The sequence below is a fragment of the Rhinolophus ferrumequinum genome, chromosome 4 (genome assembly GCF_004115265.2).
Source record: "Rhinolophus ferrumequinum isolate MPI-CBG mRhiFer1 chromosome 4, mRhiFer1_v1.p, whole genome shotgun sequence".
In the NCBI taxonomy this organism is placed as follows: Eukaryota; Metazoa; Chordata; class Mammalia; order Chiroptera; family Rhinolophidae; genus Rhinolophus; species Rhinolophus ferrumequinum.
The window spans coordinates 93698091-93710484 of NC_046287.1; the positions used below are offsets into that span (position 1 = coordinate 93698091).

The 12394-nt window shown below is 39.5% G+C and overlaps 1 protein-coding gene across 4 annotated transcripts in view; it reads left to right on the forward strand.

Moving 5' to 3' along the window:
* The window catches only part of DCLK1 (doublecortin like kinase 1), a 315147-nt gene that overhangs the window by 277390 nt on the left and 25363 nt on the right, over nucleotides 1–12394 (forward strand). For all 4 annotated transcript variants that reach the window (XM_033103774.1, XM_033103773.1, XM_033103777.1 and 1 more), the window contains 4 exons: nucleotides 1582–1715; nucleotides 3466–3543; nucleotides 3919–4015; nucleotides 6740–6820. In XM_033103774.1, the coding sequence (XP_032959665.1) occupies nucleotides 1582–1715; nucleotides 3466–3543; nucleotides 3919–4015; nucleotides 6740–6820 (390 nt within the window). The remainder of the gene's footprint in view (nucleotides 1–1581; nucleotides 1716–3465; nucleotides 3544–3918; nucleotides 4016–6739; nucleotides 6821–12394) is intronic.

The following is a 12394-nucleotide window of genomic DNA, read 5'->3' on the forward strand; positions in this document are numbered from 1 at the left end:
AGCGGCTTCATTATAGTGGGGAAGACGGTGTCCAGGCCAGATGACAGCTTGGCAAAACCACATCTGTGAGGGACACATGGCCGCCTTTACCCTAACAACCCAAATGCAGGTGACCTCACAAGCCTCTAGACACCTGCCCAGGGACAGCCCAAACTTGACTGTGGTCAAGTCCTAAAGGAGAGGATTCCATGTTCTGAGTGTGGAGAAAATGTAAAAGAATATTTTCTGCCCAGAAAAGACAGTCTTATCAGAGAGGAGAATCTGACTGGCTGCCTCTTAGATCCAAATGATCCCAAACAGTTAGATCCAAATGTTCATCGCTGAGACTGCAGCTTAGCTGGCCAAATATCAGCACTTCATGCTGCAGTGAAATGAGTTCATCTACTTTTTCCAAAGGAAGGCACACATGTGTGAGTGGTGGCGCGCTCTGATGTGTGGAGATGTGCCTTTCGGTGGAGGAGGTTCAAACTGCTGTCGCAAATGCATATGTTCATGGAGCGATAAAGGAGGAGCATGGAGGCCTCAACTTACTGGAAGAATTATTCTGATGTACATGGAAAGTCACATGGAAGCCATCTTGAGGCATCTCCTGGTGACTGCCTCGGCTGGGAATACTACCCTTTGCCTGTGGTTCTTTCCTTTATCTTATTGATTCCAAGGAGGGCATGGAATTAGAAGTCGGAGTGGTCTTTAATCTTTCCTTTGAAATAATAGAAGTTGTTGGGGATACTTTTTAGAGCAGACCCATTTGGTTTGAACCTGGGCTAGAACTAAAGCAGCGTTAAATACTTGCCTATGGTGACATGCATCCTTCTCTTGATTTGTTGGGTGAAAGACTGGAGACTTTTACTTCTTTAATAAGGAAACCTGGACAGAATGCTGACTCTGCACCTGATAAATCTTTCCAAATTGCCACAGGTGAAATGAAATGTTAATATCCCTTTCAATTATTTATTTAAAAAAATAAAGTATTTTAATATACATATAGATATTTTTGTTCAGTTACTAAAGAACTGCATTTTTGAAGCTTCTTATATATTAAAATGAAGAGGTAATCATTTTCAGAAATTGGAGATGCTACACTAGAGACTTCCTATATTTCACTATGTTATGCAAATCAGTTTTAATTGTAGAAATATCCAATACAGATAAGATAAGCAAAAGGAAAAAAAAATCTCCCATAATTCCACCACCCAGAGACAGACACACCATGTTCTCTCAGATATTTTACTTTGTGTATATTTTTTCTTTAATAGACATTTTATGCAAACCAATTTGAAACCTGCTGCCCTCACTTCCAAATATAATTCATTTCAGTAAATACAAACCCACATCACCATTTTAACAGGTCATGGAGCATCCCATTATATAAATGTACTGTAATTTACTTAACAGATTTCCATTTGCTGGCTGTTCACCAGTAATCTAAAGACAGATATCCTTGTATATATATCCTTGCATAATTGCCTGATATTTTTATGATTAAATACATTAAATTTAAACCACAATGCCCCTCATTTCTTTGGGAAAGAGCTTCTGAGCTCGTGGTTAAGGTGATTTCACTTTTCATTTTCACTTTAGGTGTATGAACACCAAGATGGCAGCAAATCGCTGAAGCTGGGTGACTTTGGATTGGCCACCATTGTGGATGGCCCCCTGTACACCGTTTGTGGCACCCCAACATACGTGGCTCCAGAAATCATTGCAGAGACCGGGTAAGTGCTTTCTGTGTGTTTACTGAAGTGCTGTGTTTGCAAAAACTAGTCTGCTTCAAGAATAGGAGAAACAGGACTGCTCTGTCTGGTCCAGACAGAATTAGCTATCAGATTTCTTTCACTTGTTTTACTTTCAAGTGGGAGCCATTTTCTCTGTTTTTCCAATCAAGTTGCCAATTACTGCAATCTTGTTTAAGGCTTTTATTTGGCCTTTGTTAAAGGTAGAACAGCAGTTATTAACCTCAGAGTAAAAAATGTTCTGACTAACAGAGAAACATACAGTGATGATAATTAACTCGCTTTTGGAGATAAAAGAAGCAGACACTGCTGTGTGCAGTGATCACGGCTCCTGTGGTTATTTCTCTCAGCTGGCCTTGGTCTCCCGTCTTGGTTCCATTTTGGCCCTCTTGGCAATCCATTGATTATCTGCAGAGTACAAACCTCCTTAGGCATTAGAGGGCCGCTGGGAATTGACTGGTTTCTGTGTGCAGCAGTATAAGATGAATGAAAATCTCTGGAATTGGGGGAGAAGGTGGGTTGGCCTAATACTTACTAAGGACTTACTGTGTGCCAGGCCCTAAGCTTCTTTACTCAATTCTTACTCTTCCAGTAGGTGGTATGATTTCCATTTGGCATATGAGTAAATTCAGACTCTGATGACTGAATATCATGTAAGTTCATGACTAGATAGTAATGGGTCAGCATTTGAACTCAGGTCTGTGTGCGTAAAAGGCTCTTTCCACAAAGAGCCCTATTTCTTACCAAGAACCATAGGCAGAACTCTGAAACATTATCCTTAAACAGGATTAGGGAAGGCTGGGGCAGCAAAGGGATACAATCCCACCTTTTCTTCCAATCAGCAGCACCAAGCCAGCTAATGGTCTAGGGTGCGCCACTGTGACCAGTTGGCGATAGTTTTTCTGCTTGTCCTGTAGACCAGAAAGGCAGAAATACAGAACAAATGACAAGGGAATCCCAATAGGGAAATCCCTAAGGTGAGGTGTGAGATAATGAGGACTTTTCCACTCATCAAATCTGAGTGAATTGGGAGACCACATCTGTAGCCATGCCTGATCTCCCTCAGTGGGTGCGACTTCAGGCATAGCTCAGTTTTCTACTGAGTCCTCTGACACCTGCCGGAAGGGAGTGGTGTGGGATAGAAAGAGGATTTGGTTGAGCTGTTGAAGACTTTGATTGGAACCCAGCTCTGCCACTGACTAACTGTGTGATCTTGACCAAAATTATTTACCCCCTCTGAACTTCAGTTTTCTATAAATTAAGCAATAAGACTTATCTTCTAAAACTTACAGAGTTGTTGGGAAAACAAAATAAAGTAACATATGTCAGTGCTTTATAAGTTGGAAAATGTCCTACATGTAATTATTATTTCTAAAATTAGGGAGTTAGACAGCCTCAAGTCTCCATCCCTATCTTAAAATCGATATGTAATATAATGCTGAAACCCTTCATTTACTGATATTTGGATATGAGCCTAGCCATGCATTACTTTGGTAATTTTTGTTCAAGTGCCTTAGAAAGTGTCTCTATTATTATTATTATTATTATTATTATTATTATTATTCTTTCCATGAACTCTGGCTGGTGGGTTTTAGTTTAGTATTTGTTGTTGGGTTTTTTAATTTTGTCTGGTTTGGGTTTTGGTTTAGAATAGAAGAGTCATCTATTTTGCCACGCCCCACAGTTTGTACTGGCCTGACTTTGATAACTCTAACGTCACTTCCTTTTTCAGATATGGCCTCAAGGTGGACATCTGGGCAGCTGGTGTAATCACTTACATTCTGCTGTGTGGTTTCCCTCCATTCCGTGGGTATGGCAGCAATCTTTTATTTAGCACCAACAAAGCATTTCTCTATTCTCTGAGTGATCCATCCAGCCTTCTTGCACAAAGCAGCCTGCAGCAGGAGTAGACCATAATAAGAATTTAGAATGCCTGTTATTTTTTCCATGTTGTGCTTGCTAATTTACATGCCTTCCATAATTTTCTTCATATAATTTAAAAGCTCATTCTTTCTTCATTTACCAAAACTATTCCATATAGACATTTTGAATTGCTTAAAAACCCACACACATTTTATACATTTATGGGGAAAGGAAGGACTCCAATGCATAGGAATTAAGTGATATACCCTGATTTGACATTTTAGTTCTGTCTTTTCCTTATTGTTGTCATGCCTCTAAACAGAAGTGGTGATGACCAGGAGGTGCTTTTTGATCAGATTTTGATGGGGCAAGTGGATTTTCCTTCTCCATACTGGGATAATGTTTCTGATTCTGCAAAGGTAGGTTTCTAGTGCCTTCCTTTTCCTTAGGTCCTGTGTGTCTTAATGGAATTATTGATTTTGATTCGTGTGCAAAGAGACTAATGATATTTTAAATATGATTTCTGTACACATTTTAGTTGTATTAGTAATTGCTAGGTTTTTCTAAGGGTTCACAGTCATCGAGTCATCTGTTAGTATCCATCCCAACTTAGCAAGTACCTCTGCTTCCCTGGCTTCCTCTATCCCTATTGTCACTCCATTTATGTTGTTATGGCCTCTTGCCATGCCCTCCCCACACCAGGCTTTAGCCCATCTTAGGTTTCTGCATAGCTTGTTGCTTCGTCTCTTTCAGGTCTTGACTTAATTTCATCTTCTCAGTGAAGCTTTCCCAGACCACCCCGTTTCCCATTACAGCTCTTAAACCCTACCTGGCTCATTTTGTCTTCTTTGTCTGTTTTATTTTTTTCTATAGTACTTACACCCTTATGTCCATCTGGTATACCACCTAACTACCTTTCTATATTTGCCCACCTATCTAGATAGATAGATACAGATAGGTACATATGTTTTATTTATGTAGTTTATTTTCTGACATTTCCCACTAGAATGCAAATTCCGTCAAGACAGGATTTTTGTTTATTTTGTTCATTTGCTGCATCACAGAAGCCAATACATAACTGGTGCTCAATATATACTGAATGAATAAACAAATGAGTGAATGAATGAAGCAATTAGTTAATTAATCAAAATGGAGGAAGCTCAACATGTGTTGGTATGATCAAGAAAGACATCATAGGGAGACTGTGATTTAATTTGGACTTTGAAAGACAACCAGCATTTAGAAGAAGAGGGGAACAAGGCATATGGTTTTGTCCCATTAAACTAAAAGATCAACCTCTAAGAAAACTATAAAAATCTTACTCTATGGGGAACGTAATTTGGTGGTTACCAGAGCGTAAGGGGGTTGGGGGGTGGGGGATGAGGGTGAGGGGGATCAAATGTATGGTGATGGAAAGGGAGCTGACTCTGGGTGGTGAACACACAGTGTGATTTATGGATGATGTGATACAGAATTGCACAACTGAAATCTATGTAATTCTACTAACAATTGTCACCCCAATAAATTAAAAATAAATTAAAAAAAAAAAAAGATATGAAGGAAGATTTCACAACACATCACAGATTTGAAATAGCAGGCACACATTAACCTGAATCTACATATTGTCTAGGTATGGACCTGAACTCTCAATTTTTGGTTTGAAAGGGGATTTAAGAACCATGGGTTGTACTTTTCTCAATGAAGCATTGTTATTTAAAAAAAAAAAAAATCTTACTCTAATACACAGTAGTAGACATTGAGATTAAAAAGAAGAAGAAGAAAACATTTTAATTGATCCCTTAAATTTATGTCTCTAAGCATTGACTTAAATTTGGGAAAACTGGTGATGAGAAGTAATTTTCTTTTAACTATTCAATGTATATAACTTTCCGTTCACTGTGTCCTGAGGATAAGTTCAATTTAAAATCTGACTCCTCAGGCCTGGCCACTTTTCATAGGAAATGATGCATATTGGCCCCAAGTCTCTCAACTGTCCAGGAATCTACCTCCAGCCCTAGGAAAATGTGGGGAATTAACAGAAGTGTCAGAGGAAAGACACAAAGGTGAAAGGAGATGGGATGACACAGCTGCAGAGGTGGGTGTGGAGGTGATTTCACCTGTGCACAGGCTCTTCAGGAACCTGTTCCACCTCTCTCCATTACATACCATCACTCCATAAACATGAGAGCTGGAAGTCACTGACAGACAGGACCATCTCCTACACCCCTGTGGCACCTAGCAAAGAACATCGCACACGAGTAGTTGCTTTAATAAGTCTTGGCCCATGTAAGAAAGTGAAGGCACATCTCTACTTCAGTGGTAATAAATCATACCCATCAGAGAGTGGTACACAGCCTGAATGTAAGTAACCGAAAACCACATATCTAATCATTTTGTTACATGGGAATTTATAATCCAAAGTGGACAAATGTATGACAAATTCATCATTAAAACCCAAGCTATACTTTCCTGGTCCAAATCAATTGGAGCTTATGGGAAAGTTTTATTAATTTCAAAACCATTAAAGCATTTACCATTTAATAGTTCTAGTTTATTTGTATTGATCAATCTGGAAAATTTTGAAGCAATTTTAACAGATTTCCTTAGAAGTCTTGGACTACTAAAGGATAGTTTCTATTTTGCTCAGTAGATATTGGCAATTCTATATGTCTTTCTTATTCCCTCCTTTCAAACTTAAATATTCCATCTTGCAGATAGGAGGGGGAAAAACACATTTTTCCTTTCAGCTGCCAAAGTGAAAATTTAGTTAAAATATTTTTTAAATGTGATTTTTATATTAAATTAATTTACAAATCTGTCTTTAAAGTGAAAAATTCTAGACAAAGAAAGGAATTTTAATTCTTTAACCTGTGTATTTATTTCTTTTTTACTAAAAAATATTTTTATGAAATTGATTTTAACATTAATTTATTTTTTTCTATCAACTACAAGCTACGTATTTATAATTGCAAATATCCACCTTTCCTTTAACTTGTAAAGGTGTTAAGTAGCTATGGGTAAGCTGAGTTGATATATTTAAGATTTAGAGCTTTTCCAAACTAAGAGAGAACTTCTACATTTGAGAACTGCCAGATATTGACCTTGAAAATCAGACAAGTGGAGTTGAATGTCCCCTTTTGCAGGAACTCATCACCATGATGCTGTTGGTGGACGTTGATGAGCGATTTTCAGCCGTGCAGGTCCTTGAGCATCCCTGGGTGAATGTAAGTCACTTCTTCCTTTCCCTGTATTTACTCCTAACGTTCCTTTGTAAAATTGCAGATTTCCTAATCATGTTGTCTCCTTTGAAAATTGTTCTGTTTGTGTTTGTTGCTCCCATAAAAACACGGCAGAACAGTTATGCAAGCCCAGGCTTGTTCCACCAGGGCCACGATGTGTCCGTGCTGATGTGTATTCTCACGGTCCGTTGCACAAGGCACTTCATCTAATTCAGATGGAACAGACTTCTACCAGGGAGGTGACATGGTTGGTACCCACCTTCCTGAAACCTACATTCTGTCGTCCAGAGTAGGGCTGAATACATCAATCAGATAGAGCGGATTTTCTGAGTTTGTACCACTTTTGCATCATTTCTGCCTGAAATACAAGCCATCCAAAGGTCTCCGCATAAGCCTTGGAGTCCTCTCATGCAGCACTTCTCAAACTTGCATGTGATCACAGATCACCTGGAGATCTCATTAAAAATGCAGATTCTAACGTAGTAGATGTGAGGCTTTGAATTTATAAAAGCTTCCAGATGCCACTTTATGTGAGTGCAAGGATTCAATGGTATTTAGCTATGAAAGAATTCTTCAGAGCAGAGCAGTTATTTGTTGACCCTATGATTGTTGGTAAGATTTGTTTTGACTAATAATAATAATAATTAATACTTATAGTGTGCCTAACTTAGAGTCTGCCCAGAACGATTTTAAGCACCTCACATATGCGACGTGATTATGTTCTTCCCGGCAGCTGTATAACTGAGGTGGAACTCCGACTGACATGTGCAGGAGCTCCATAACTAGGTCTAATGGTACTTGCTGCCAGAATAGAAGTCATATAGATTTGGGTATAGATAGGGACACAGACATAGACAGGGACAAGTACAAAACTGATATGAATTTTGCCAGCCTCCTTACTACTTTGAATGGTGTGGCTATCCGTCAAAGGCAACAAAATGTTTCACATCTCTGAATTATCACCTTGGCAATTAGCCAAGTAATTTTTTTCCGAAATAACAAATTATTAAGGATAAGGTATGATTGAAAGCACAGGGTTGAGACAGACTCCATGTGAGGTGACAAAGCTTGGGCTCTTGTTCATGGTCTGCCTCTGGAGGGCCAAGGGCCTGGGTTCCGGCACTTTCACATCTGAACGTGACTCCTTACACCCCGCTGGGAGGTTGTGAGTATATGACAGGAGAATGGATGTGAATGTGAGCGTATATAGATACACAGCTAAGGTTTGTTTTAAATATTTTCATATGGCAGAGCTTCCCAGTTGATGTACAAATATATAAAGATATTAGTCCTCTCTGTCCTTGGCCTAGTCAAGCAGGACAGCCTGAGTCGGAGAGGTCACCTCCAGCCTCACAACGTTTGCCTTTACCCCAGGTGCTAAACAAAGTGGGCAAGGTCAGGAAGCACCTCATGTTAGCTTAGTAATAAACTTTCAAGTTATGCAGGGTGGGTATTATCGTACCCGCTTTATAGATGAAGAGACTGAGGTTATGGTGGGTGACTTGGCCGAGACAGCTAAGTTTGTAACTGAGCCAAAATTTGCAGCCAGGTGTCCACACTCCAAGCCCTTTTGCTTTAAAGTCCTATGCACCTACCTCTACCCTCCCTTTTCTTGAAGATGAAAGCACTGTGAATATTGCACAAAAAAATAAATGCATATGTACATCGTCATCATTACAATGATTGTTCATACAAGTTAGCAACCTTTCCAAAGTAACTTACCAAGGTCATGCATGGCACCCTTCCCTTATATGTGCAGGGTGGAAGAGGCACAAACAGGCTTTCTCAGTGGTAGTAGTAGGTCCTGTGATCTACATGCTAATTAAAAGCCCATGGTTCACAAATTGTCAAATTTCATGTCAGCCCTGGAAAGACTGAAAGTGTGACTACACAGAATAAGCCAGGAAGTCTGAATTTGAAATGTGGCCTTTGCAGGCTCATAGGGAGCCATAGAAGAAAGAGAGTCATAGATTCATTTTAGGTTTTTAAATACATTTTCATCATGGCACCACTGCTCGCCAGACCCACCCTTCAGGAGCTCTGTCTGATACAACCAGATAGTCATGTGGCAGTGGGGGAAGGGCTACCCCCACCAGCCTTTTTGGGGAGGGTGACACGGAAGGCTTGCAGGCGGAGGAGAACCCAGAGCTCCATCCTGGAAGCAGCTGGGAAACTGTCAGGCAGAGCTAGCTCTAGTAGGATGTGGATATATGTTACAAGATAGCTACGTGACTGTGAACAAATTTGTCTATATATGCAAGGGGGCTAAAATGCTATTGAAAACACGGAATCCTTTGCCCTGGTTCCAAACCAAATGACCCTATATCAATATTTCCCAACTCAGTGGGTTAAAGAAATAAAATTAAGACTTTGGCTGTTCCTAGGTTGCTCGCATTCCTAGGGCAGCATATACATGTCTCAGCAGAAACTTCTGCCTTCTCAACCTGCTTTGTGCACATTTTACACATGGTCCTACTTTGCTGACAATTAGGATCCAGAGCTCCCTCTGGAACTGGGACTTCTGCTGTCATTTCAGTTTTCCCTCTCACATTTCCTAACAACACTTACTAAATGCAAGGGTAACGTTTAAGGAGCTATCTAAAAGATTCACAAGTAAAAAATACCCTTTGTGTAATTCTAACACACCTTACAGTCTAAGGGGAAAATATATATTGATTTTAGCAAAAAAACTTTTAAAAACTTGATGTATAAAGTGATTGCTTAACTTTTGAATAACTTATATTTATGTAGTAACTAAATAAAAAACTGATTATTTTCTTTGTCTCGAAATAATAAATGAAAAAATATGTATATAAGCTTTCACAACCAGCATGTAGTATTTGTTGAGGTCTCCGAGTGCAATAAATGAACAAGCAATCAAAATAAATAAATTATGAATTTTAAAGGAAGTCCATTTAATAAGACATTTCGCATTTGATGATCAAATTATATCTGATTCACCACAGAGCGGGAGGGAGTAAGAATAATTGTATGAGTCCTAAGGAAGTTGTCAGAAAGCTCCCCCTGTGCTCTCATTTATCCTCATTTTCTCTGTAGCTTACATGCTGACCTTTTCACCTGGTGCTCTGTCATGAAAGTGTAGAGCACGAGGGCAATAGAATTGAAAACTCTAGTCAGCAAAAGTCACTTGTTTTAACCGTACCTCAGGAGCTTCCTCTAGGCTCACTTTTATTTTTCATCCACTCTGGATGCCAATCCCACCTGAACCTCTGCTCTGTTAGTGTAAGGGTCATGAGCGTGGCCTCTCATTGGATGGTTCTAGCCAGCCAGATGGACAAAGGCAGCATCAGTGTGTAGCCAAGTGTCCAGGGGAGGAATGTACACTCCGGAAGAGGCACCAGCTCACCTGCCTGTGTCACTTTGGGGTGGTCCCTATTTTCAGCCTGTGAAAAGGAGATAACAGAATCAACCTCTCGTGTGATCATGTGGATGGAGATAGGATTGTATTTTTTAAACAGCTTGAGAGGACCATCTTAAGCACTAGTACTCTGTAGGTACCTGATAAATATTTGAGTCTGAGAGAGGCAACAAATCTATCATCCATTGCTATGTGCTGGTGAGATGCAAATTGTGATCAGTGTTGGCATATAAGAAGCTCGATTACAGAGGAAATTCCCCTCCAGAAAAAAATGATCCTGTTTATACGCTCCAAGCTCCATGTAGATAATATACATAATCAACTCTGTTGTGTTCTCAACTATCACAGCTCTTTCCTTTAATGTAATGCAAAATACCAACAGGAATTGTCCTAGCTAAGTTTATTTACCTTATTACTCATCCAGTGGGGAACCATATGATTTAGGCACATATAATATGAGAATGAAACAGGCAATGAAATATCTTGATCATTCCAGTGATTGAGGAGAAAGTTGCTTCATAATTAGGATTAAATTATTACCATTTTAATATTTCAAATGTATTACTATTTTCGCAGTTTTATTTTCAAAGTGTTGGCCTACCTTATCCCATGCTATTTTCTGATACTCTAGGATGAAGGTCCATCTCAATGCATTAACTCCATGAATCTCTCTTTTAACTCCAATTATTTTCCTAATTTTACTAATGAGGAAACTGAGGCTCAAAGAAGTCTCTAGCATGAAGCTCAATGGAGGCTCTCGCACAAGGTCTGATGCCTGGGTTTCACCCCTAGAGATTCTGATTTTACTGGTCTGTACTGGGATCTGGGCATTAAAAGCCCAGATTTTTAAAAGCTCCCAGGTGTTCATAATTTGAGCCAAAGATGGAAAACCTCTGTCCTAGTGGGAAGGACTGGTTTCAAGAAGTCAAGTGTAGTTATTTAGCCGATTCAAGACTTCCTCAAGACTTCCCGGCCTTTCAGTTTTAATTTGCCTCCTTTATCTCACCTACCTACTCTTTTGAAAAGATACTACTAAGCTAAAATATTCAAAATGAATGAAGAACAAGAGGAAGAAGAAAAAAAAACAAGAGCCTGGATAATCTACCAAAGTATTCCATGCTAATAAAAATCAGCCCTACCCACACAAAAAATATATAAACATTCATTTCATGGTGCTGGCAGAATTTGTTACAAAGTAAAAGAACCCCAATGATACTGGAATAATAAATAAACCACTTACCTGTATTCATAAATTGTGAATGATGACTTGGATTTCCACTTTCCCTTTGGGCAGCTTATCTTCTCCTTTCTCCAAGGCACATCTTAATTTACTTCACATTTTCACCCCAAGTGCTGTGTGAATTGTAGACATAGAGGTTGCATAGGGCCAATCCGAAGGGAGTCAGAAGTCCTGGGGTGCAGTACAGCTGGGGAGGGTTAGCACTAGTCGAGGGGCCGCACCCTGGGATGTGAAATGTAACTGCTCTTGAAGAGTACTCTAATGCGCTTGGGATTGTTTAAAACGAAATTGGAATATTCTGGTGGTAAAGTACTCAAGACTGCCATGTTTCTCATAAATTTACAGATATTAATAATAGCGTCTGGCAATGAATAGCCTGAAAACCAGATCCATGATCCAAAAACAAAACTCCATGTGGGAGGAGGATTTTCTGAAGCGTGACCTCTGGAATGGTCTCCCTGAGGAAAGAGAACTTACTCCACTGAGTGACATCACGTCCAAGCCCCCACACACCTCCCTCCCCACGCCTCCTCCCAACATCCGCTGGAGAAATGGAGACCAGGAGGCTAGGTCTCTTACAGACAGCTGTGAGAGTTCATTTTCCATTTTGTAAACTAATTTTGTTCTTGTCAGTTGCAATGCTCTGCCAAGTGGTGGATGGGAATTTCTAAATCAAAAACCACTAACCTCAAACCACAACCAGCCTGTGTCAAACCAGAAACTACTCCCAGAAACTACATACCAGAACGTATGGTAATAATACTATGACTATTTGTAACATACTTCCAGGTTTTGTCACGTTTAGAAAATTCATAGCACATTTTTGGCACATAATCTATTCAAAATAATGGCGATAAAGATGTATATGTAAAAATGTATGTTTTTAATGGCCCTATTTATTTTATTGATGCAAGACAGTAAATTAGCTAAATCTCCATCA